We start from the raw sequence: 27,202 nt of genomic DNA on the forward strand, positions 1-27,202 counted from the left end.
ACACCGGCGCTTATCTTAGCCACATTTTGTCGGCGACTTGGGCAGAAATATTTAAAGAAATGGTTTCTCACTAGCGCGACTGATATTATTGTATAAATCTTAAGTTTTCTGAACATTATGTTGCAATGCTTGCAGCTTGTAGTAAGTGCGAATATGGGGAATTAGCCATGTGTCTTAATTGAGAGTATCCACTCGGCGATAATTTTGTTTGAGAGCGCAGTAAGTTCTGCCATTGATCTGAAGGATGAAGACAATAAAATAAAGACAAGATGCGGATTCAGACATACTCTGAATGCTTCAAAGAATGTAATGAATTGCTTAAATACCAAATTATGACATTTCGGTGGATATATCTCTTTCGGGATATATATATATATATATATATATATATATATATATATATATATATATATATATATATATATATATATATATATATATATATATATATATATATACATATATTTTGTTATTCATTGGTTGTAGTAGTTGAAAGCAATACTAATGAGCAGTAGTTCATTTGTGAAACAAATAACGCTTTGCATGTAGGAAGCCTTATTTTAGTGGGAAGAAACGTGCGACATAGGTGGATCGCACCTGCCACCGAAGGAGATTGATTATTAGCTGTCAGGTATGCGCCTATTACATGGCCCTGTAGAGAAAATGGCACCTGGTTTTAAAAGCGGAACATAGTAAGGTTAGGTTTGCTTCGCATGCCTCCAATGCCGCCGTTTCAATGCTTTTAACTAGTCATCTGCGTGAAAAATGGATCAGTACACATTGAGGCGATAGTCGAGTTCATGATGAGCGGCGAATGGCGCAACCTTAAGAAATGAAAGAGGCTATCAGTAGTGGTAATAGTGGCAAAACATTAAATATAATCTTAATTCGCACAGGCAACTTCGTAGGCATTCACATCTACACACAAGACCGCCCTAATATTTTCTCTTGGTTGCGCATTTAGGGAGTTTTATTCCGTAATAGATTTGGTGCGAGGAAAGCCTAGGGAGAGCGACGTGTCCGTCAAGACTGACATCAAGATTTGAGTATGTAAGAGCCTTACTGAAAGGTAGCCGCAACTACTACGCTCATTTGAAATGAAAACTTCAGGCTCGGTCCATGAACACACTTCACAAAATAAAATTCACTTGGAAATGCCCGTCGGTAACATGCCAATGGGATTTTGAAGAAGACTTCAGACCCACCACATGCCCGACGTTTTCCACATCCGCTGCAGAAGTGGATGTTCTCCACCTGCTGTGGACTTGTGCAGGGACAAGCGCATCAAGGATAAAGATTTTGCAGGAAGGGGGACTAACCGCTACAAGGGAAGAGGATTTCTCCAAATGGCTCACCGACAAAAATAAGAGCAGGAGCCTTCTCCGGTTGCTTACGGATAATAATTTACACGGGATTTCATAATATGCATTATGGCAAGCTTGCGTAATAAAAAAATATTAACAATTCTACCATCACCTTTCGTAAAGGATGAAGCCATCGTCGTCAATCGTCGGCGCCTTGTGGTAAGGGTTGAGCTGTGGAGAAATTAGTACGCTGTATTTAGTGACCCCAGCTTTTTCTGAGCTGTTTAAGACATTAATAAACTTCCAGTAGTCAGTTTATTCGCAGGTTCGTCATTTTATTTCAAATATCTCTGCTGATAAACAAATCCGGACAGAACTGTTTATGAGACTGCTAAAAGAGACTAAGGCGACCCGACAAAACGTTTTATACTGCCACTTGCTCATGGGGATGACGTAATTACAGTCTTCTAAAAAAAGTCGAATAGATTGAAAATGGCATAACTTATTTTCTTTTTGTTATTGCACATCCTCTCAAATACAACCCCATGACAAACCCGCCAGGGTAGCGAAGGGGTTAGGGCGCTCGACTAGTGTGCCCAAGGACGCGGGATTGAATCCTGGCCTAGGCGGCCGCTTTCTGTGGGAAAGAAACGATAGCCGCCTCTGTGCTGTGCGATGTCAGTGTACATTAAAGAAACCCAGGTGGTCAAAATTTCCGGAGCCGTTCACATTTTTTCCGGAGCCCTTCACATCTTTTATAGAATGAGTCACTTTCGGACGTTAAACCCCTCAAACCAAACAAAACCAAATAACCACATGACAGAATTTTAGCCGCGAAAAAAAAAAAAGACATGCAAACATATAGATCGCTACGATGATGATGCTGTAATGAAAAAAGGCGGCAGTCGCTAGGCCTCACATACTCAAGAGCTCTAAAGAAAAAGTTAACCGCGTGAAAGTTAGAATGGCGAGTTGGCACATGACTTAAACGAAACCCGCGTGCTACGAACTGTACAGAGAGTAGAAGACACACACGCACACATGGAAGATTTTATTGCATCTCGTTGCTCTTCAGCAAGATAAAAGTTAAAGGAAAACAGAAAATAAAAAGAAACAGAAAAATGAGAAACAGTAAGAAAAAGAACCAAACGAAAAGAAAAGCAAAACCGCGAACAAAAAGAAAACGAAAACACTTTTGTCTTGTTATATGCCAATGTGCGACATGTGTGCGCACCCCATCGATGGCGCTGACGACGAAAACTTCGGAATCTTTCAACTCATTATGGCAAGATGTGAGAAAAGAAACTTTTTCTCGCTCTCTCTTCCTTATTGGTATTTGTTTCCTGTTCGCTTCGGTTTCCCTTTGGTTTATTTTTTCCTCTGGTTGAACAGGAATTTGATGCAAGAAAACTTAGTTGCTAGCGTTGCTTGTGTGTGTGTGTGTGTGTGCTTGCGTTTGGGCGTGCGTGTGCGTGTGTGTGAGAGAGAGAGGGAGGGAGGGAGGCAGACACAGCCCTGGCAACTAGTCACGATTTCTATATTGAACGCCAGTCGCAACAGTATAACGGGTCCCCAACACGACTCCCAAATAATATCTTCTGAGGCGGCAGATTCTTTGCGTTAGCACCACGCAGGTATGCGGTTAAATGAATGAATAGAAACAACATTACTTAGGAGAAAAAAACATCCTGGTCACCCCTACGTGTGAAGGAGTCCACGGGCTTGAGCTCCACACTGGGCTTGACCAGCCAACCATTTCTGGCGGGCAAGCTGAGTGGTCCGCTGAGTGGCCCCCAGGAGGAATGAGGGGGACGTGGTTATTAGGGACTGTCTTTGGGAAAGGGCACTCTCACAGGGAGTGGAAAAATGTGCATATGGGCAAGCCACAAGTGTCACAATGAGGATGAGATCAGGGTGAAAGTATGGGAGATGGTAGGGCGAAATGAAACATTCCGTCGTCATGTGACGCTGATGAGGGCGGACTGAATTAAAAAATTGAATACGTTATATTAAAATGCGGCAGCATATAGCCAGTGTCGATGCGAGTGCTGTCAATTTCCCCGAGGCCCTAGAGTTTAGATATAAAATACGAAATTTGAATAAGTCTGCAATAAAAGTTAGCAAAAAGCCTTAAGATTATTGGCGGTTAAATGGCAGGGTGGGGACGTAAATTGATAAAAAAGAATTTAAAATGGTATTTAAAACTTTTGCGAATGTGTAGCTAAGCTTGTTGCAGTTTAAGAGTCGCTTAGGTGAAGTTAAAACGAAAAGCTGAATATGCTCGCGACTGTCACCACCACGTTTCGAATATCACGTTGGTAACTTCCGTTCGTATATCCGTCCATCCATGTAAGCACCGACCCATCCCCACCCTTCCATGCGGGCACTGTGCGGTGATGGCACTGTAATGCGACTGTGTTTGCAGAATGAGATTCGGTGATGTGGCATTTCACGCGAGTGTAGGTGTCTAATCATCCGGGATCTCAAAAGAGAGAGTTTCATGATGCGGCTTCAGCCGCATCATGAAATCAGACATGTTCGCAGCGCCTGCAGCGCCGGATGAAGAGAGCTCAGCGGAACGGTGCCGGTAGCGATCGAGGCAGACGGGCGCTCTGGACCACCGTGCTTTGGACGAGCGCACTGCCTGATCGTCACTAGGCCTATTGTTTCGCATCGGCGCCACAGCAGACGACGACGCTTGGAAATTAACACAGCTGTAGTAAACAGGATACTCGTAGACTGCCTACTGAAAATCACTTTGTCTCACAATGAAACGAAGATATTGTGACATATGTGCCCTGCGTCGCTGGACGCTGAAGAAGACAACGATCAGTAACAGTGATACAGAAGAAGAAAAAGTGATAGCAATGGTTAATGCTAGAAGAAGGTTGACGCTGCTGTGCTTCTGTGTTTTGTGTGCTACGTCATCTTGGACTACCCTTCGTGGACTAACCTTGCCACATATCAATATCATTTATCACGGCTCCGCCTATCGGATAAGCCGCGACGGCACCAGCGACTGCCGCTACCCAGCTGTGACGTGAAACTTGTGTAGTAATCCCGATCGCCATCAGCTCGCGCGCCAACCCGAAGAGGTAGACGAAGTGGAGCCGGAGCCTTGTTGGCACTGCACTGCGATTCCTGGATGTCTTGGCGTGTGCAGCGACGCCCTTTGCTCCTTGACGATCGGCTAAGTATTGGGTTGCTGGTCCCGGTTTTGTCTTTCTCCTGTGCTTCTTTTGCTCTCTGTTGACTAACGCACGCGGTGACATTGTCAATTTAAGGTAATGTCGACGCAGTCCCCCGGCCAAGGGCGCTCCCCTTGGTCGGCTTCCCTCCTGACCGATGATCTGCCCTTGGAAGCTTTTCAGAGCTCCGGTGTCCGTAACATCCCTGTGGCACTCGTACCTAAGGATGGGGGCACCATTAAAATGAACAACCCAGGAGCTGTTCGAGGTGCCCTTCAGGAAATCACTTCCTTCTACGAAGGAATAGCCGAGGTGCGCCAATTTGGTCGCGGCGGGATTCTTTGCCGTTCGCAAGAACTATCATGCATAAAGGACCTGCTAAAATGCTCCTCTTTCGCCTCTCATCAGGTAAGCAGTTTTATCCCTTCACACCTGGCTTGCACAAGAGGTCTAGTCCGAGGTGTAGATTCCTCATTAAGTCCACAAGAAACCCTTGACCTTCTTTCCGCGGCAGGTGTTGTTGCGGTCTATCGCTGTAGCCGGGAGGTAAATAATGTTCGTGTGCCGACAGAATCGGTTATTGCTACATTTGCAGGCACAGTCTGTCCATCGGAGATTAAAGCGTGGCCTTTAATATTCAGAGTTGATCACCTACCATCAAAGCCTCTGCAGTGCAACAACTGTTGGCGTTATGGCCATACTGAAGGCGGTTGCAAATCCACTTTGCGGTGTTGCAAATGCGGTGAAGCACATAAAACACACTTATGCTCTGATCAAATTCTCAAATGTTGTCTTTGCGGCGAACGTCACTCAGCAAATTCTTTGGAATGTCCCTCTAGAGCGCATGAAATGAAAATTCTGGAGATTATTGACCGTAAACGTTGCTCGAGGCGTGAGGCAATTCAGGAAATTAAAGACAGAGCTCATGGGTATGCAGGTGTGTCGGCCCGTTCAGGAGCTCCATTAGATTCCACGATGTCTAAAACCATAATAACTGCTATGGAAGCAACCATGACCAAAATGGTGGATAGGATTGTGACAATAGTCACAGAATGCATATCCAATGTTCTAGCAGCTAATAATACTCAGACTGTGCAACCTGCTATGGTTTCTTCTACGGCACCTGGACATTCACTATCAGTGCAGCACTCATTAGCTGCAATGTCTTGTTCGCAAAATGAGTCTCTTTCCGCATTACCTATGCTTAATTCCAACAAGTCAGACGAGGCTCACGATGCAGATATGGATGAGACAGATACGCGAATTCTAAAACGCAGTGGATCCCCGTTGTCAAACCCATCATCACCTCGCCCACAAGCAAAATCAAAAAAGCAACAGCTAGGATCTAAACCAAAGGAAAATATTTTGGGGCAGGCTGTTGCTGCTGCCCGGATTACATAAACATAGGAAAGTTAAAAGTTCTTCAGTGGAATTGTAGATCTCTTCTTTCAGCTACTACAGATTTAGTTTATCTTTCTTTAAAACATAATCCAGAAATAATTGTTTTACAAGAAACTTGGCTTACAACTGAAAAACATTTTCACTTACAAAATTATCTATCATTTCGACAAGATCGCCAGTCAAGAGGTGGTGGGTTACTAATTCTAGTTTCTTCAAAATTTTGTCATAGGGCTAAGATTTCCTTTCAATATTCTAGTTTAGATTCAGAATTATTGGCTCTAGATTTTGAAATTCCAGGGTTCAGTCCGTTTACATTAGCGAATATTTATTTCCCTCATGGTGTTCAGGACACCAGGGCCCGCTTGCACGATAAAGTCCGCGCTAAGTCAAGACTTAAACAGTGTCTTTAGTAAGACCAGACTTTTTCAAGACCGGAGTTATTCAGGGCTGTCTTAACATACCCATAGAGACAGTGGATACCTAGTTTGAGGACAGCGGGTACCTATACATGGGAAATCTTGGCCCCTGCTTAGGGAACGCGCCGTGGCACCTGACGGTGCTTTCAGTCTGTCACGGCGTGGTGAGGATGACATTGTACTGCTGGCAGATAAGAGGGATGGGTTGCAGGAGCTGCTTAAGATCTGTGGAGAAGAGGGCGAAAAGCTGGGACTGCAATTTAGCAGTGAAAAATCAGGAATAATTGTATTTAATGATGAAAGGGGGGACATGCTGGAAATACAAGGCACCAAGGTTGAACATGTGGAGAGCTATAAATACCTGGGCATATGGATCAACGAAGGAAAAAATTACCTAGAAAAGCATGAAGGAATTATGATAGACAAAGGGAAAAGGGGTTCGGATATTATGAAACACAGGGCCCTCTGGAATTATAACAGGTATGAGGTTGTTAGAGGGGTATGGAAGGGTGTTATGGTACCAGGACTCACTTTTGGAAATGCAGTCCTGTGCATGAAATCAGAAGTACAGTCAGGCCTTGAAATCAGACAGAGAAAGGTAGGTAGATTGGCATTGGGAGCACATGGCAACACACCTAATGAAGGAGTCCAGGGAGATATGGGCTGGGCATCATTTGAGGTTAGAGAGGCAATTAGCAAACTAAAATATGATCAGAGACTAACCGAAATGGAGGAATCAAGGTGGGCACGAAAAATGTACAAGCACCTCTTCATGAAAAGCCTGAATACGAAATGGACTAACAGAACCCGAAAGCTCAGATTTAAGTACCTAGAGTTTGGAGATACACCGCAGCAAAACAGCAGCATTGAAAAGCAGGTAAAGGAGGCAGAAAGGAAAATGTGGGAGGAAAGAATGCAAGGAAAATCAGCATTGGGTATGTATAGAACTCGAAAACAGGATATAAAGAAAGAAAGTTTATTCGACAACTCACGAGGGAGCTCATTGCTGTTTGAGGCTAGAACAGGGGCCCTCAGAACAAAAACGTACAGGAAAAAATTTCAGGAAGTAGATATATTATGCGCGGTGTGCGGAACTGAGGAGGAAACAACGGAACATGTTGTTCTAAGGTGCCAAAAACTTCATCCTGCCCTTCCCGCGGAAAAAGCGGCAGATCTGGAGAGAGCACTGGGATTTGCTGGGGAAGATGGACGAATGGATGAGGAACACGTTCTGATAACAAAAGAGAGGTTAGAGGATTGGTGGAAAAAGTCAAGAGAATAAAAAGAGGAAAAAAGGGAGGGGGGCAGATACGGGCGAATTAGAAGCTAAAAATGGGGAAGATATAAATATATTTCTTTTAATTTTTTGGCTAGGCGGCGCAAGCTGCCGCCCGATTCAAAGGGCAGAGCCACTATCATCCATCCATCCATCCATGCACGTCAAGGGTCCTTTATCGCCCCAGCCGGCAGAGGACACCACGCTACCGCGCGCACTGGGTTTTGAATCGGCCGAACGCGGACAGCACAGTGGCGCCATCCGGACGACGAAAGCCCGGCTTCGTATGTGGTGGACAATAGCTAGACGCTGATGGTGTTCATAGCAGCTCTACCCTATCCCTTCTCATTTCTCTCTCTCTTTCTCAGTTTTTCTATTTCACCCGGCTAGGGCACATTACTGAGCCCACCCGATACAAAGGGTGCAGCCACAACGCATCATCATCATCATCATCAGCATGAGTGGAATGCCTAGTATGGGAGGCCACTGGACAAAGCTATCACCATTGCCCTTTGGCCAGGGCCAGTTGGGACTCTAGCGATGAGCAGCTAAGCAAGGCCGCCTCCAAAGTCGATTTTTTCTGCATGTCTAATCTCTTAGGGGGCATGATGCGAGCGCGCGTTAAAGCGTGCTGCAGTCGTTGCTGTCTAAAACAGAGCTCAACTTCGCATGCATATGACGCGACGTTCACGTCTTAAGCAGCAGAAACCGTAGCCGTCGTGCGTGCTTCATTTGCAATCAGAATGTTCATTCTAGCAATGACAATGAAAATGTTAAGCCGCTAGTTTTTCTCAAGCATTTGCCTCATTTTGATTAATTACCACGTCTTTGCTTGGGTATTTTTTTTTCCTCTCATAAAATGCCTACAAGAACGCGCCACGCCCTTCCACAACACGTTTTCGGGATGACTTCAAAAAGCCTCCTAGGGCAGCGGTTATATGCATTTGGGGAGCTTTAATCAACTGCAGTCCTCAAAAGCAAGTATTGTGCTGACGTCAGTGCCGGTTGAATTGCTACTGAGGCGTATTATAGGAATCGACCAGTTACATTTAGACGCTGTCCTAACAGCTATCAAAAGCTAGGAGAGTTGTCTCCCACAATTTTAGAGCACTCTACGCACAGCAGCTACAATTGAGGTTATGTGCGCCGCAAATGTGACCTAAAATCAGGTTGTGACAAAAGATGCCGTATTGGAAGGCTCACAGAATTTCGACCTCTCTAAAGGTCGCTCATTCACGGATCGTGCGTTTTATCTCGACGCAAGATTCACCAATCATGCATTTTATCTTGACGCGAAACTCGAGTCGCTCATTCACCAATATCAATCCAATATTCAATATCATTCCGTTTTTAGAAAACGCCTCACTAGCTGCCACGCTCACACATTCCAATTTTTGGAGCCGTCACCACATCCTTTCTTCGACACGGTTTCCTTACCCACTGCTGGCACAGGCTCGTCGCTCGGAACGTTGCCTGTAAACCTATTTACCAGCGGTATACAAAACGGACCGCAATAGCACTAAAAGAATAACTTGCGCTTAGCAGCGGCACAGGTTGAAACACATGCCCGCAACATCCCTGAATAGAAAACGGGGACGTATTGACGAACTTCAAAATATGCGGTTTTCGTTTTAGAGGGGCTTCGCGAAAAAATCTATACAATTGAAATATGCTTGTTAATCTATCCGTCTTCTGAAAAGTTGATTTGAATTTGTGACTAGTGTAAAAATACCAAATATACCGTTAATTTCTCAATCACCTTACTTTGAAAGCTTCCACGCTTCACCGTGATCGCGTGGACCATGCAGTTAAGTATTCTCAAAACGCGACGGGGCCGTTTCGTAAAGAGGGCCATTGCGACGGTGTGCCCAATAAAGCGCTTTACGAAAACCGATAATAACGTCGTTCTCAATACGCTTTCATTTAAAAAGCAGACAAAATCGCGCAAGTGCACGTCAGGTACAAATGGTTTCTGTCATTTTATTCAGGCCCCTTAAATAAATAATGCTTTCTTATAAAGCGCAGATTTTTCTGGATCCTTAAAGGCTGATATAGGTATATGGAAGTTCACTGCATTCTGCCACGATATGACAGCTCCCACTAGTTTTATGCAGGGCCTTATTGAAAAAAAAATTGTATGTCCAAAGCTGTGTAACATTTGTAATGTACTTTTAGTTTCGGTGTATGCCTATGCACAATATCAGTCATGTGCAAATGTTAGGCAAAAATGACAAAATTTGATTTCTATTATATTTTATTATTTTTGCACCAGTTTGTAGAATATTTATTCTAATGCATTCTTCCCCACAAATGTACTCGATTTGTATATCAAAATGTCAGTACTCCACACCCCACTTTCTGAAACATAAATGAACACAAATATGTTACAGTATTGTTGACAAATACAGCTGTTCATATGACTACAGCAGTTGCCACCATGACAGTAATGTGGTATACTTGTGCAACCACACCATTTGCTCTCACCGTTTTTTCCTGCAGATAAACAAAAACGACCAGGTACTTTTCTTCCAGTCATATAATTTTGGCCTGTTCTGGGTGTTGGATGTGCACAGGTTACGAGTGGTATTGCAACCATATACAGACATGCAAGACCAGTAGCCCTTGAGGTGATTTAATGCAAGCATGTGACCAGCACCAGCACGACATTGAGCAAAGTCATTTGCATATACTATTCTCGCAGCATACAATTGAGGAAATGATGGCCCACATTGGCAAGAAATATTATCATACAAGCAAAACAACATATACTTGAGAAAAGTACAAAATGACAGTTGTAGATGCCTTACACACACCAGACATGCTGATATTTGTTCTGCTGGTCACGCTACATAGTGAGCAGCAGAGAATAAATAACAAACAACAGTTTGTAATGGTTACAGGTATTGGTCTCAAAGGGTGGAATTAATACTTTTGAAGCACTTGCAAGAGTATAATGCAGAAAAGCTTAGTTGACATAAAAACTTGACACAACAAAACATGCACATGATTTGAATCATGGTGGGTGAGGAGTGCTACAAAAGGCTATAAACATTCTAATACAAGGTTAACCAAAATGTTGTTGAATATTGTACCTGCAAATAATAAGACAGTTTTCTGTGGCCCTATATATACTCTTCAGTTGTCGGAACTGTAATTGCAATGTAAGCACTGCCAATAATACAGGTGTGATCACTGAAAGTTGATGGCAAAATTACTCGTTACACTTTGAGCAGGTAGTTCGCATTTTATTTTTATGCCCCATGGCTCGTCCGAGCATTGCTGCCATGGATGCCATCCGAGACAATTTATACAAAATCTGGGGCTGTGAACACCTACCACAATATGGTAGCCCGCGCTTCTACTTTTGCATACATTCACCAAGTCTCCCAGAGTTTACCATTGCACTCTGATGCCATGCAAGTATTTGACAAAATGGCAATCTCTGAGTGATGGAAAAACATATTGCATGTTTAACAATTTACTGCACAGACTGTAACAAAATATATATTGTAGGTATTAAAATAACAAATTCCCAGCTTAAAAACATATGTGTAATCTGTTAAGTACCATACTTTACCACACTGAACCTACTCTTGGTGTAACCGATGTTAAGGTTACGCTTGGTTTCATTTATTGGGCTTAACATCCCACAGTGACTCAAGCTATGAGAGATGCAGTAGTGGAGAGGTAGGAAAATTTCGACCACCTCGGATCTTTTAACAATCACTGACATTGCACAGCAGACGGGCGCCTATGTTTTTGTCTCCATCGAAATGTGGCCACCATAGCCAGGATTCAATCCTTCATCTTCGGGTGCAGTAGTTGAGCACCCTAACCACTGTAACTCCACTGCAGGTAGACATTAAGCTTAGTGCTCAAATATAATCTCCTGTTTACATGTCTCGAATTGGACGTTACAACCAAAATGAAGTAAAAAGATGTTTATGCTCCATATGTTATGCTCTATATGTACTGCAATGTTAAACAGCTCAACAGCAAATACTTCAATGCACACTCTTGCGTAGGCTTCAGGATGTCAGTACAAGACTGACGAAGCACATAGTGAAATAAGCACATTTGCATAGTTATCCGGTCATGAGAAGTCACCCAGTGAAAACATTAAACTCAGTGACTAGCACAGGCATAATTCATTTCACATAACTGTACTTAAAGCAGGAGAAATCTTGCTGCACCATGCCTTTGCGCAGCATAAATCTATAACCCCAGTGAGGATAAGCATGTACAGACACTTCATCTTGCACTTCCATTTGCTTGCCTATGCTGCACGCATACTCCTGGGACACGTTGTGGAGTTAGCACCTCGTCATGATGCTGGTCCACACATGGTCCAGTGACATGTGCTGCTGATCGTGGAGGGAATGGAAGCAGCGTTTCAGCTGCCCTATTGTCCTACAAAAAAAAAAAAACCATCGTGAGTGGGCTATGCAATGCCACTATAAAGTTGGTGACGCGCGTAACGCAAGTTGCTGCAGTAAAAGTGAATGCATATGAATAATAATATATGAATAATATGAATAATAAGTGAATGAATAATAAAAATTTTCTCTCCATCATGATGCATTTTAAATAACGCCACATCTGCTCTGAGTAACCTGTGGTTTATGGAACTGACAGCTTCTTAATATGCTGTACATGGAATGTATGTTTTGAGCATTCGTTCTTCCAGGCTATCACACAACCTGTAAACGTGTCCGGTGAAATGTAATGCAGTAAATACCTTTGCATCATTAATGAATGGAAATATTTCGATACCTTCATTTAAGGAAATATATAACGTGCTCAAATGACAAAATAATGCTATGATTTTTGAACAAATCTAGTTGCTAAGTAAATATTGATATGTGTCATTCAACAAATATAACTTGACTGACATCCAACCATAATTTGTTTGTTTGCTGAACAGCTTCCCCCCCCCCCCCCCCACAGGCTTGGCCAAAGTTATTTGACTGCAGTGTTATTTAACTAGTAAACAAATGCGACATCAAAGTTAATTTCTTTCAGCATACATTGTTCGCTCAACAACATTTGCAACTGTACCAAGCTGTTCGAACAACACGGACATCCACAACCGGTCAGTGTCCGGGATACCATGCAATCCAATATTTAGAATGTGCTGCGCACCTACCTTTCAATCACTGCTCTGGTGGTGCCGTGAGCTGCACTGTATTGCTTTTTGCCACACATGTCCGCATTCTGGAGCCAAAGTCTGCATGGATAGCCACTGCAGCAGGATGCCGGTGTAAGTGCCCGGTTTGAAGAGCTGAGCGAGGGCGCTGTGTGTGAGCACTCGTGCGTCATATGTGCCACCGGGCCACTTTGCGACCACATCGAGGATCTGGCACTTGCTGTCCACCGCAAGCTGCACGAAGATGGAGTGGTAGAAATGCCTATTTATATGTACGCTCCCTCGTACAGCTCATGGGCCTGGATCTTGACATGAGTGGCATCGATGGCGCCCACGATGCCAGGGAAACATCCAGCAGCACAGAAGTCGCTCATGCAGCCCGGCAGCTCATCCTGGGATGGCCAGCTGTAAAGCAGGAAATCTGTATCATTTCTGGTGCGCATATTCATCAGTCACAGTTGCAGGTAATCATGTGGTGGCACAAAACCGAGATTGAATTCCACGCTGATGCTATTGCGTAGCAAGACTTGTCGTCCCTTACTCCATCGGTGACGTGCCGATGAGGCTCTGAAGAGGATGCAGTGCAGAGCACATGCCCTAAGTGTCCAAGGCCAGCTGCCGAGATGGATCTTCACCACATTTTATGGACATGCCCAGGAATGCAGCCGTCAAGAATAAGACGACTACAAGAAGTTGGATCGGCTGTCGGCTACACAGGAGGAACATTTACACTTGTGGCTAATGGACAAATTAAGAGCCGGAGCTTGCTCCGATTCCTTGAATAAAATAGACTGCATGATTCCCTTTAAGTTAAAAGACAGCCTCATTCTATGCCACATGGCAAGCCTTGAAAAAAAAAAAAGCAGAAAAAAAAACTTGTCGTAGACCCTGTATGATGCAAACCCCGTCAAGGTGCGCAATCGGTACCGTTGTGCTCGATCAAGGCAATAAACGCTTATGACCGTAATAGGTGAAAAAAATAAACGTTCCTGATAATATTGCTTCGCTGTCGCTAACGTCCGCTATGGGCCCTGTATATCACAACAACCGCTAAATAAAGGTACACGATTTAAGCACTTTCTTCTATTTCTTCCTGCCTTGACTCTACTAATCAAGAAACATCACAATAGGCAAAATGGGTGAAATGACAACGGCGGCTCTTACCGTGTCCAGGCTGCGGCGTTCCGTTTCAGTGCGACAACGACTCTTCTTACTGCCCGGCTTGCCGTCGACTCGTCCACGCCGACCGGTTCACTAGCCTTTATGAGAAAGCCGCCGGTGGCAAAAACTTCAACGCCAGAAGCACCAGGCAGTATGAAGTTACCGCATGACTGCGATGAGTCGGGCTCGGTTAACGGATGCTGACCCTGCCGAAGCGAGATCGCAGCTGCAGCTCAAACTCGCAGGGATATTTCCTGTCCCTGAAAGCACGTTCACGACACAAGTGGAGATCTGCAACGGGCAGCACGCGATACTGACGCTCCGCAGGCATTCGACGAACGAGAAAACGTGAGCGAACGCACACCACGCCGATCAACACACAACGAGTGACCATCTATTTAGTTTTACGGCCTCCCAAAACATGACGACGGGATTTAGTGCAGTTTCAGTTATTTTGTTAAGCTGCCGAGAAGCGGCGCGCACATCCTTATTTGACAAAACAACGCAAGAAAGGCAAGGGTTTAAAACAAAAACAAAAACGCGTATATGAGCGTCAAGCCAAGCGCTACTTCTAAGGCATTGCCACCTCTCGGTGAAATATTGCGGCAAACGTCGTGACTGTCCAGCTCGTTCATAGGCTTTGTGCAGGCATCAAGTCTATCTCGGTTGGCTCTCTATGTCCCTATGGCCAGCGTTCTTAGCTTAGATTTCCCTACGGCTTAAGTCGCTTGCACAAAACTTTCAGTGCGCGTTTAAGACTGCGGTTAAAGCCGCGTTCAGACTACGTGCGCATCCGTCGTAAGTATCGTATTTATCGCAGTGCGCATAGTGGCTGGAACTCCCGTTTACGTAGCTTGCGACCGCGCATGTTCACACTGGGCCGTTCGGTAAGATGCGTTCTTTACGACCGGCCAATCAGCGCTCTCAACATGGCGCCGGTTAGCAAGCGGCTGATAGCGGAGGTCTGGGCTCTTCAAGCTCAAAATGAGATGTGAAAGAAAAGACTGGACACACAAATAAAATACGAAAAAGAACAATGGGTATATTAACAATTAACTCGATTATAAATACACTTCGTTTCACACACGCACGTTCGCACACAGTTTTCAAACGTCCGCTCACCGTGCTACCGCACCGCTCACTCCTTCGCACATTTCTTCACGAGCCCGTTCTCATTGTCGACGTATCGCGCACTCCCGCTCGGTGTCCCGTGATCGCACTCTCTCGCACCAAACCAGGCGTACGGTCCGCCTGCATCCCTGCTTGCGATTTTACCAGTGCCCCGGAGCGATCTTGGAGACGGGCCGAGGCGGTGACTCAAAGGCCGTACTACTGACTCCAAACAATGAGCCGGGGCGCGCGGCAGACACGGAAACGTCCGCGGAACCTCGTCCCCCCTCAGAAAATGCAGTTTTATTTTTCTCTTTTACGGTGAGCTTCTTTCAAACTTCGACGAGTCCGCACCAGCTCCGTTCTGCGGCCCGACCGCAACGTCGCCCCGCATCGGCCTTTCGCTGCAGGCCAGCTGTTTCCTCACTTGTCAACGGAGCGGATGGGCTGCGGGCATTCCCCGCCTCCATAACCTCAGTTTTCTAAACTAGAGGAAACATTTGCTTGTTGAGAGCTTGTTCGCGCATGAAAAAACGGATTGATAAACCACTTACTACTTTGACTCAGCGCACTGGCAATTTGCAGTCAGGCATCGTTTTGCACTTCTCTCTGTGCGATTTCAGCTACTCGTAGTAGAGAGCCGGCCTCTGCCGAACTTCTTTTACGAGAGGCTGATAATTCCACAGCGAAGATTCCGCACTGCACATGATCAATCTGCGGACAGACACAATCACCAAACAGACACAATCACCGACACAACACCAATAACACCGGCGAGCCGAGACACTGCAGCAGAGTAGGAGCGTTGGATGATGTCGCCTACTAGTAGTTTGCGCGCGAAATCTGGGAGGACCGGAAGCCCCGTGACCGGAAAGGGAAAACCGAAACGGCTGTGCGCATTGGTCGCGCGTAACAGACGTATCTCTGCTAGTCGTAAAAGTCGCGGGTCCTCCGACATTTACGCCCACGCTGGCTGCGTACGTTGCGCATTTTACGCTCAATACGACAGCAGTCTGAACAGGCACGTTACGTTTTTTGCGCTTACGCTTACGATCCTTACGAACGATACGTGCGTTGCGCACGTAGTCTGAACGCGGCTTAAGACGGAGCTTAAAGACAGCGTTCAGGCAGTCTTAACTGCGAACTTTATTAAGATTCAAAATGGCTGCAGTGCGGCTGCTACGGCTGGATACACATGATAGACCCCTTCGAGCGTGGAAAACGTGCAACTAAGTTTTTCTGTACCCCTTCGTGTTGATGCAGAGGTGACACGCGTCCTCTCGGAGTTGTTTAGTGACTGGGAACTTGTGTCGACGTTCTTCCGTTGCTCTTTGGACTGCCATGCGAGTCGCGCTGGCTTCGTCGGCTTGAGGTGAGCTTGAACATTTTCGCCATTCTTTTGCGCGGGTGCTTTGCTATGATACGTCTCTCGTGTATTAAACGGTGAATGCAGTAAAAAAAAATAATAATAGTACGCGAAACGTAGTGATGCTGTTCATCACCGTTTTGTTTGTGCTATGATACCGGGCGATGCAGAATAATTGATGGTGCGTTTCCGAACCCATTTCTTGGTTGCCGTATTTGTCGTCGTAGTTGTTGCGACGCACATATTTCTTTTTTTTCGTTTCCCCTGTTGTGTGTACTGGCACCGTATATCCCACGGGGGCCTTTAGTGGTGTGACTATACGGCTAAACGCGGCACGAGCTGCCGGTTTCAAACCTCGCATGAGTCTCGCTTGCTAATCGCCTCTTTCTTTCCGCTCAGTGTGTAAAATGGGGCGTGCAGCTCAAATATGCGTTCGTACCGCTACATGTAGGTTCCAAATCAAGAGCAATTGAAACATGTGTCACAAGTGAAACACGTACGTCTTCTTTCCAGCCGTCATTCTCCGGAGGATGGGCCTGGCGTGAATACATCAAAGCTTTGGGAGGCTTTCAACGTGTCGTGGGCGCCATCCATTGCACTCTCTTCAAGATCCTAGTGCTGGGCTGCATCTGAGAGCGTGCACAAACCAACTGATCGTCTTCGCATTAGTGCTTCAGTGATTTTGCGCTGTTCAAACAGCACTTGTTCTGCCATCTCAGGTAGCAGCTCGCAAGTAGCTCGTTGATGGTTGGATGTTTATACGTCCCCGCTGCTTTTGGTGTCAACGCTGCGTGCTTATTGTGTGAAGCCCTTCACAGCATCACCAGAAGTGAGACCAGCTGCAGATCGTTTTGATTGCTCATGTGTGCTTGGTGTCAGCACTATGTGTTCAGTGTGTGCAACTTGGATGTTCACAGTGCCGCTAGAGAAGTGAGACCCGTTGCACCTGTGCTGTTGGTGTCAGCCTTGTCAGCTTTGTGTGGTGCCGAAACAATCAGTGTCAACACATGTGAAGCTGCAGCTGCCAATGGACTTCTAACATATCTAGCAAACCTTAAAAGTTGCTGTATCAGGCTCCAGCATATTTAAGCACTCACTTTTGTGGAGGCAGTTGGTGGAGTCCTGACCGGCCTGCTTTTAAAGTGTGATTCACAAGAATGCAGATGTTTGCAAAGTGTTTATGCAATTAAAAAGGCAATTGCATTCATTTATAGCAAAGTATCAATACACTGTTTAAAATGTATTACTGCATATGCAACTTTTGGAACGCTTTTATTATCCCACAGAGTTCACATACTCAGACTCCTGTATCCAATGTGAGCAATGTGTTTTGAATACTGATACTACCTGTTGCTGCAGGCAGGTACGTTATGTGTTTGCCAAGAATGTGAGAGATGTTTCCAACTCCCTTGTATATTCTGTCCCATGTCTCGAAGACCTTTTTCTCAGGCTGTATTACCACGATAAAAATGTGCTGTAGCAAAATCCAGCTCTGAACCAAGGCTTGTCCTTTATGCATTACTTATTTATGTATTATGTTACTGTGAAAGCTACTGTGGCAATCAGCAAAAGACGCTAAAGACGCAGGCACAAAAGTTAAACTTATCCGTGACAAACTGAGAGTAAATGGTGTAGCCTATACCTGGAACATGGAAACTAACAGTCGTGTTAAGCTGAGCAGCACTTGCGGCAGCTCATGCGATAAAGACCATTGACAAATATTCAATAAGGGACTCAATCTGCTAAATGTTAATGCCCGCAGTATTGTTAATAAGCCTGAACTATTCGAATTTTTGTCAGTGTTGCACGAACCGCACTTAATTGCTGGCACAGAGACTTAGTTGCACTACGACGTGCAGAACGCTGAAAACCGTCTCATCTTTATTTGCCATTGGCTCAGGCTTTTTCAGATAGTAGCATCACAATATTTTACATGACAAACTACAATCCTTCAACATTCAACCCTTTAAGGCTCATGATCTTTTTAAATTGCTTAGTTTTTCTTTAGGTTATTGAGCAGGCTGAGTGCATGGAAACAATGTGCACAACAGGCTATTTTGCTAAGATTCTGCATCATGATATATTAATTGTATACATTTCCTTGTGGTTGTGCTATGCCGCACTTCACTTCCAAATGGTCATCATTGAAATATTCATGTGAATCACAAAAGGCCAAGAATTGAGTGTAATGATTGCAATATGCCAAGTTTGAAAGCATTTTGTTTCAACACATTCCTGCTTACAAAAATTTAAATATTTCAGCAGAGAAATAGCTCGATTATGGTACAGCAGAACAAAATTGCATACTGTTCTTCACGTCAGCTCTATAAGTGCAGTATCGTCACTTGTCTAGCATCTTAATCTTTGCTTTGGCTGTTAAGTGAAAGCCTCCTACAAAGCCTCCAGGCATGAGGTTTTCAGTGGTTTTCAGCCTCCAGGCAGAGGTTTTCAATACCTTTAATGATTACAGCAGACAAAGTAGGTCACGGTCACAACACCCAGCACCAGTAAATGGTTGTTGACATATTTATGCACTCTCCTTCGTACCTGATTTCATAAGGGACGTTAAATACCGTTAATGAAAGTATGTTCTTTGTCCTCGCTAATATCCGAACACTGTGATTCTTTAACTGCATGTGCACCAGCAGCTCATATTGACAATGGTTAACCTATTATTTGAAAGTAGATGGGATGCTACAATTTTAATGGGGTGTTTGGCTGGGTTTAAATGAAACTTCAGGGGAAAAAAAAAGGAGGGGGGGACATGCCCACCAATATGGTATACAGAGAAATACCGTAAAGCAGTCTTTTAGGCCCCCTTCTTTTTATTCTCTACAGTAATGATCTTGTTTCCATAGATTCATCTGCAAAACACATTTACGCTGATGATACAAGTCTGTTTTTCTCTGTCACTCGGGCATAGAGCTATCCAGTCGGGCTAACATAACCTTGGAAAAAAAACTGAACACTGAGCGTGTCAAAACAGTCTAAAACTCACTGACAATAAAACAAAAGCAGTTCTCTTCCATCCCACAAATAAAGCAATCGAGCTCTATCAATACACTCAGTGGCACTAAAACAGAAATTGCTCTCTGTGAAAACGTTAGGCGTGTACTTCTCAGGGCACATGACATGGGAAGTTCACATAGAATATTTAGTCAACAAACTACCACACACAATAGGTTCTCTACGCAGACATTTCCCAGTATTTCCACTTACCATTAACATTATGCTTTATAATTCACTCTTTTCGTCAGTTCTGAACTACTCCTTGCTAGTATGGGCAACAACAACAGCAGAAAAACGTACAATAAGAAATATTGCTAAAGCTTCTTACCTCGAACATACAGGACCAATATTTAAGCAGCTAAAAATGGGTAAAGTAACATCTTTGTATACCTACAGGCTTTTGTGATTATATAAACAAGACATCAATAAAAAGGACAACACACTAACACTCATAGCAGCGCTTCAAGACAACACACACATACGACACCCGTAACCCGGAGCATTGGCACGTTACAGCATGCCGGACGAACTATGTCAAGCAGATGCTTCGCTTCAGGCTTTCTACCATATTAAATCAATAATTCCCTTATAGTGGTCAAGATTTCTCTCTTCCTCCCATTAAATTAATCTGTAAAATGTTCTATGAATACATATTTTTAAATTAAGTGTTCTATTGTGCAGCATGTCTCTGTATTATTTTCATGTATTTTTCCTAATTTACCTTGTGCTTTTTTGTAATCTAATTATTTCTCCATTCATTATTTATTCATTGTGTAAGCGTGACTTCTCTGCTGTTAAATGCCATCACATACAGGGGCAGCCGGGGCGTCAAGCTGCTCTTCGAAGCAGCTTTTTAGTGGCTGCTCCTTTCCTTGTATTAAAAGAAAAATAAAGCATATTATAATATTATTATTATTAAATTGCTGTTTTGTATTTCACAATGTGATGCATAGTGCACTGAATTTTTCAAGAGGTACCTGTGTAACATTTAGAATATTACAATGCAATTTTTATTAAATACATTAAATATTAAATAAAATTACATAAACATGCAACATTCCTATTCAGTGGTCCTTGTTTGGAAATGCTGACAGTTATTATTAAGACTGTTGGGAGGGGGGGGGGGGTCACTGATTTCAGTCTACTGCATGTTTCCTTTTTTCAGCCGTTCTATGAACACCTTTGCCGATGTCATTGTGCAAGTGCATGCAAAATGTTTTCAGCCAGCAGCAAGAGACTCATGCTAGTTGGTCACTGTCTAATAAGGCCAGTGCCCAGCAAGCATTTGCATGCCTGTTGCTTATGAGTTTTTTGTTGTTGTTTTTTTCAAGAATAATTTTTCTCAGTAATTTCCTCTTGCAAAATAAACTGTTTCCTTCGTTAGTTGCCTTGTTTTCAGCCTCAATAATTTCTCATTACCAAGCCTTTGTGTTGTTCCTAGGCCCTAAATTACATTATTCACATCACAGCTTGCAGCTCGGCGGCCTATGGGTACTAATGTTGTCTCAGCACAACGCAGTGGCCCAGTTTATGGAACTTGACTGCTAGATTTGGAGAACCCTACTTCGATTCTGCCTTGGTGTCTGCGTTTTGATGGTGACTAAACACAAAGCTGGCCGTGCACTGGGCAATCTCAGTGTATGTTAAAAAAAGGCACAGTAAGCTTGTGCACATCCCGACTATGGCATTGCTTAAAACTTGACATGCTAAATCCTGTAAACAAAAAAAAATCATGTTCTCAAAACGTATGGGCAGAGGATGTACAGACAGCACTAAATGGGTGCTTGAATGAAGACATAGTCGATTTGTTAATTTTCAGTAGGTGAGCGGCGGACCGGTCACCGGGAAGTGTCTGTCATATGAGAACAGGTGAAAGGAAAAATGATAGTGGTATTATTAGAGGTTATGACTTGTGATGACCCACATGTGTACCGACGACCTGTAATTGCAATTGATTAGAAATGAATAAAATGACTTGTAATGACCAAATGTCTAGCAATGACTTGTTACGACTACAATTGATGCATGAGTGCTTGGTATTCCAGCCAAGCGGCAACAAGTCCTGTCATTGACACCGCTTAGTAAGAGTCGCTTAAGCACTTGATGTTTTATGTGCATGCGCTGTTATGTGTATGCACGTGTATGCCCTATTCACAAATGTGGAGCACCACCAAATCGTCAGACAGCTGTTCCGATTTTTGAAGACATGTGCCACGCAAAAAGTCCTGTCTGTCAAGCTTACTATATTTAATCAACATCAAGCAACACAGGTAATGAATATACCCCTTGTTAGCTATCAAACTAGACTGTTTTCTGCAGTGCAACACACCATACCGCAATCCCTATTATGTCAAAAGGTAAAAATACGGCCAGCAAAAACAAAGATAATAGCAAGGTTGAGTCTTTCCCAATCTTCATACAAAGAACATATCTGTACTAAAGCGGGGGGAAAAATGGTAGCACATCTGTGGCGCACATTGCAAAAATAAAGGAATAAAATAAAATGCTGCGATAGCAGCAACTAGTGGAAACGTGGTCTGTGCGTGTCTCTTCCCGATTTTTCCTCACATCCAACTTCATAAAACCTTTCTTGCCATTTGTGCGTTAATTGCAGCGCGAATGTTACTGCAATTCACGCCAATCGCAGCCCAAATGCTTTGTGAACACAAACACGACCCAAGGACGAAAGTTTGTGCTGATCACCGGTCGTTTACAGTACGGAGACAGTAAAATGGAGGCATGTAGAGAGCACAGCATTGCATTAAAGCCACCGACGACCACAGACGTGACACAGGCGTGATCACGCGCACAACTCATCACCTTGCCACGAGACGTATGCACACGGTGCACAGCACGCACACATAAGCGCGCACACACACATACGTCGAATAAAATTACACATCACAGCATGCGCGTTGGACGCGGAAGCTCTTCGGCCATCACCGGAGACGCACTTATAGTCACAAGGACGATTTTATCGCACATTCTATTTTTTTCTTTCTTTTCACTGAACGCTCACTGGTTAACGATGTGCTTGGCTGCCTTACTGCGCCGCGAAAGGGGCCCAAATGCTTCGAACGCTTGCAGCCGGATGCCGAAACGCAGAACCAGTGATTTCAACAGTTGCAGAGAAATAGACTGCTGTAGAACGAATGCTGACAGAGGAAAAAAACGAACTAGTGAGCGCACAGGCCAAACAGCAAAACACCCGACTGCAATCTTCGTTGCTCACTTCGGCTCAGCCCGTGCTCACCAGAGTGGCTTCCATGAACACCCTCAGCAACCACGTTAGTCATTTTACCTCATGACACAATCTTAAGTCGCAAAAAAGCAACGGCACGGATCTAGCACAACGCAAGAATGGCAATGTTTACATCTCAAAGCTGGGACGGGGCCAGCATGTCCCTGCTTTCCTCTGTTTCGCTACTTAGGTACCTGCCGTCCTTGTGTCTTAGCTAAGACGGCACTAGAGTCGTAATCTTGCAAGCGACTTATTCAAGTCAAGACTGAAGCCCAGTCTTGGCTCCAGTCTTAAGCAGCCATGCTAACGGCCTATCCTTAAGACTGCAGTTAAGTCTGGACTTAGCTAAGACAGTCTTAAGATCGTTTGTGCAAGCGGGCCCTCAGATCTCTAGACCACCTACTAGTTAATTGTCAAAATTCGGTTATTTTGGCTGGAGATTTTAATTCGCACCATGTATCGTGGGGTTAAAAGAGGGATCCCTGCGGCAAGCGTCTGTGGGATTGGCTTTCAGACAATAACCTTCACTGCATGAATTCTGGCTTACCAACTTTTGTACGTGCTCACAGTCAATCTGTGATAGATTTAACTTTTTCAAACACTAGTGTTTCTATACTAAATTGGTCGACAATTGATGGTGGCACCTCTAGCGACCATATACCTATTGTTTTTGAGGTTAACTGCCGCTTAACTCTGCCGACATCTCAGTTTAGATCATACGTAAATTATAACCAGCTTCACTCATTTTTGATTTCGTCTCTTGAGTCAGTGGTTGAGTCTACGGAAGAGTTAAAATCGCAAACATTATGCCAGGCTATTGCATCCTGTCGTAAGAAGTGTGAATTTTTAGTACGTACATCTAAAGGCAATGCATCACCAAAATGGTGGAATGCAGATTGTTCGCGCGATTATAGAAGAAGAAAGGCTGCATGGAAGAAGCTCCTTCACAACCAGTGCCCCAAAAATTGGCATGATTATAAATTTTTTGCAGCTGCATTTAAACACACAGTCGCACAAGCGAAAGGTAATTATGATAATGAGTATTTCAATTACCTTTCACAATCTAATAACAGACGTGCACTTTTCAGGTTTTTAAAATCGCGGAAAAAGATTCCTGTCTCAGAAAATTTACCCTCATGTGTTTCGACTCCTCAAGAAGCTCTTAGAACAGTAGAAAACATCGCTAAAGGTTTAGAAAAGCGTTTTTTGTCAACACTTCCCAAATACCCTACGTTAGTAGGCCCAGTATATACGGTTAAGGATGTTCCTAAAATTACTTTTTCTCAGCTTTCTTCGATTATAATGACGTTGCCAACTGCTGCGCCTGGCCCTGACGGAGTAACGTCAAAAATGTTAAAAATCCTCTTTGAAGTTTCTCCAAATTCCTTGTTAGAATTGGTAAATTATTCAATTATTCATTCTTGGATACCTGGTGACTGGAAACTAGCCAAAGTGATTCCTTTACGGAAACACAATGGCGGTGGCTATACTTTGGAAAATATCAGACCAATATCTTTAACATCAAACTTGGTAAAATTAATTGAAAGGGTCGTACTCAAACGTGTTACCGAGTTTGTCGAACAAAAACATATTCTTAGTCCCTGTCAAATCGGATTTCGAGCAAAATTTTCAATATGGAATGCACATAGCGACCTTGAGAGTCGAATTCTTCTTGCGCGGCGCAAAAAAATGCATGCTGCATTGGTGACTCTAGATATAGAGAAGGCTTATGATAGTGTAGAGCCCCGAATTTTATTGCACAGATTAGAATCGCTATGCTTTCCACAATACTTAATTGATTGGATATCTACATTCCTACAAAACAGATAATTTTACTGTTCATTGAATGGAGTACATTCTAGCAAATATCAACAAACCAGAGGTGTCCCTCAAGGGGCAGTTCTCTCGCCCGTGCTCTTTAACATTTTAATGAGTTCAATTCCCACTCATCAGGAGATCCGCACGTATGTCTATGCGGATGACATCGCATTCTTTACGGCTGCACCTGACATTCAATCCCTCAACAGGCGCCTGCAATCGTACCTAAGCTTCCTTCAAAATTGGTTAGATGACTTAAAATTTAAATTAAATGTTAAAAAGTGCGCGTTCCTTGTTTTCCAAATTCAGGATCCGGTAACTCTTGCTCTAACATTTAAGCAGGAAATGATTCCTCAAGTTAAGTCTTTGAAATATCTAGGGGTGATTTACGATGACCATCTGGCATGGAGGGATCACATTGAACATGTTGCAGCGAAGGGGGCACGTGCTGTGGGTATGTTGCGCAGGTTAAGCAGTCCAAGGTCTGGGATGCGGCGAGACGCACTATTAATGTTTTATGTTATGTATGTCCGCCCAATTATAGAATTTGGATCTGTGTTATTTTCTGGTTCACCTGCTTACAAAATTCGTCCGCTTGTTCTTTTAGAGCGGGAAGCGCTTAGATTATGCCTTGGGCTCCCCAAATTCGTGGCTAATAATGTATTATACCTTGAAGCCCGAATACCACCGTTAATAACTAGATTACAATTCTTGACTGTCCAGACGTATCTGAAAATATATGAATCACAATTCCACCGCTCCATATCAATTTTTTGTTGCGAGCCAGACTCCTTTTTTGGAGTCGTATGGCCTCGGTTTCATACCCCGCAGGTAATTCTAGTGCAAAATCTGTTACAACCTTTGCACGTAGTCCTTTCTAACATCTTTCCAACAAAAGTAAGTGCATCGTTGGTTCAAATTATCTTTGATGACATTTTCCCAAATAATGCGAAACACTTAGCACCTCACATTTTAAATGGATTATTAGAAGATCATTTACAAAGTCTTCCCGTTAGCATAACAATAGCAACGGATGCTTCTCAATTTAATGAAAAAGCCGGCGTTGGAATATACTGTCCGCTTTTAGACTGGGCTTTTTCAGTCCGTCTTCCGGATTTTACTCCAATTTTCCAGGCGGAGTTGCTGGCGGTGGTGCTTGCTCTGCGCAAACTAGACACAACATACTCAACAGTGGCTGTAATTACAGACTCTTATTCTTCGTGCTTGTCGCTTTCTTCGAATATGGACTCGCAAATTTTAAACACCTTTCTTTCATTGCTCCCCTCACATTTGAGGCTCATACATATAGTGTGGGTACCAGGACACAGCAATGTGACAGCCAATGAGATTGCAGACAGACTAGCCAAAGATTCTCTGAACGGCCCTGTATTGCCCATCCTCCCGGCAACAGCGTACATAACAGCAGCAAGATTTCGGCGGCGTGCCTTATTAAGCACGCAGTCTGGATCTATTTTATCCTCGGATGACTACCTGCCCCTCAAGTATTCGTGGAATAGGAAATCATGTCAATCAAGGCAGACTGAGGTCTCTCTAACAAGGCTACGCTGTCGTATTCCGCCCCTAAATTTCTATATGCACAGGTCTGGTTTGGCGCTTTCTCCTGTCTGCGCATTCTGCGGGGAACCGGAAACAATAGACCATTTCTTGATATTTTGCCGCCGTTTTACCATGATGAGAAAACGGTACTTAGAGAAGCCGTTACAACAGCTGGGTCTTAATTTGAGCAGCCAAATTTTATTATCGTTCGGTGCCACCATGCTTGGGTACAGCCACAGGTATGTTTTCAACGCCATTCAAAACTTCTTAATAGAAACAAAACGTCTACCTGGCTAATATGCTTTGAAGTTTTGTTCTGTACATATAAATCTTACTATTCTCTTACTGCGTGCGTTAGTATTCACTATTATATATTTTGGTTTATCATATCTACATTTCCTTTTCTATTCCCTAGCATTTATTATTAGTTATACATCTCAAAATCTAATATCTCTGCACCCCAATTCTTGGCCGATCCCCCTGTGTGGGTATGTGCCATCACATTAGAGGAGAACAACAACAACTGTTGGTTCGAACGCTACTCCCGTCGCTTTGGTTTGCGGATGTTGCCTACGGTCTTGGTGCTGCAATAAACACCTTACACTTGCTTCTATCGTAGATCCTACGAGGATCTCTGAACAGGTCAGCGAGCCTCAATAAAAGTAATTTCGGCATTCCGTTATCCCTGGGCTTATTGTTTAGGACAGCAATAAATTTGAGCACGCTTTCTTGACGCTAGCGCAAGGAATCCACGGACAGCTTGCAGAAGGCGCGGCCGGCGCGGCATATGTGGGGGCAGTGCTGCGTTCGGACGATGCTTCAGCGCGCTGTTGCCGCGCTAGCAGCACGGCACTCCGGACACTGCGTTATAAATGATTATTGCAAATGCAGCTTCGTTCTACCGATCATGCATGTTGCTTGCTGTAACTAATTGGCAATTGTTGACGTATAGCTGAGAACAGCGGCGTGCTGTGTAACAACAGTGAGCCGCGAATCGCGTTTTAAGTTCAATATCCTTGGTTAAGCGTAACAACGGTGAAGAAAGGCGTGTAACAACGGTATTGACCTAATTAGGAGTGGGAACAATGACAGAACCACCGCGGACTTCAGTTGTGCTCATTGGATTGAAATCGCAAATGGCCGCAATCGCTGCCAAGATTCGATTCCGTCATCGGCATGCAAATAATCAGTGCAAAACACCGCTGAATT

General features: G+C 43.9%; 1 protein-coding gene and 1 long non-coding RNA gene across 2 annotated transcripts in view; both read right to left on the bottom strand.

Moving 5' to 3' along the window:
- Positions 1-27,202, bottom strand: part of LOC146200458 (glutathione S-transferase 1-1-like) — a 74,470-nt gene that overhangs the window by 37,884 nt on the left and 9,384 nt on the right. The window contains exon 2 of the mRNA XM_084595523.1: positions 1,477-1,535. Coding sequence (XP_084451649.1) covers positions 1,477-1,535 — 59 coding nt within the window. The remainder of the gene's footprint in view (positions 1-1,476; positions 1,536-27,202) is intronic.
- On the bottom strand, positions 9,843-14,606 carry LOC146200459 (uncharacterized). Its single transcript, XR_014705240.1, has 3 exons — positions 13,896-14,606; positions 12,732-13,136; positions 9,843-11,995 (listed from the first exon to the last, which is right to left on the bottom strand). It is a non-coding gene; the product is annotated as an uncharacterized LOC146200459 (long non-coding RNA).

The sequence above is a fragment of the Amblyomma maculatum genome, chromosome 2, assembly GCF_055883805.1.
Source record: "Amblyomma maculatum isolate TAMU_Amacu chromosome 2, ASM5588380v1, whole genome shotgun sequence".
Lineage (NCBI taxonomy): Eukaryota > Metazoa > Arthropoda > Arachnida > Ixodida > Ixodidae > Amblyomma > Amblyomma maculatum.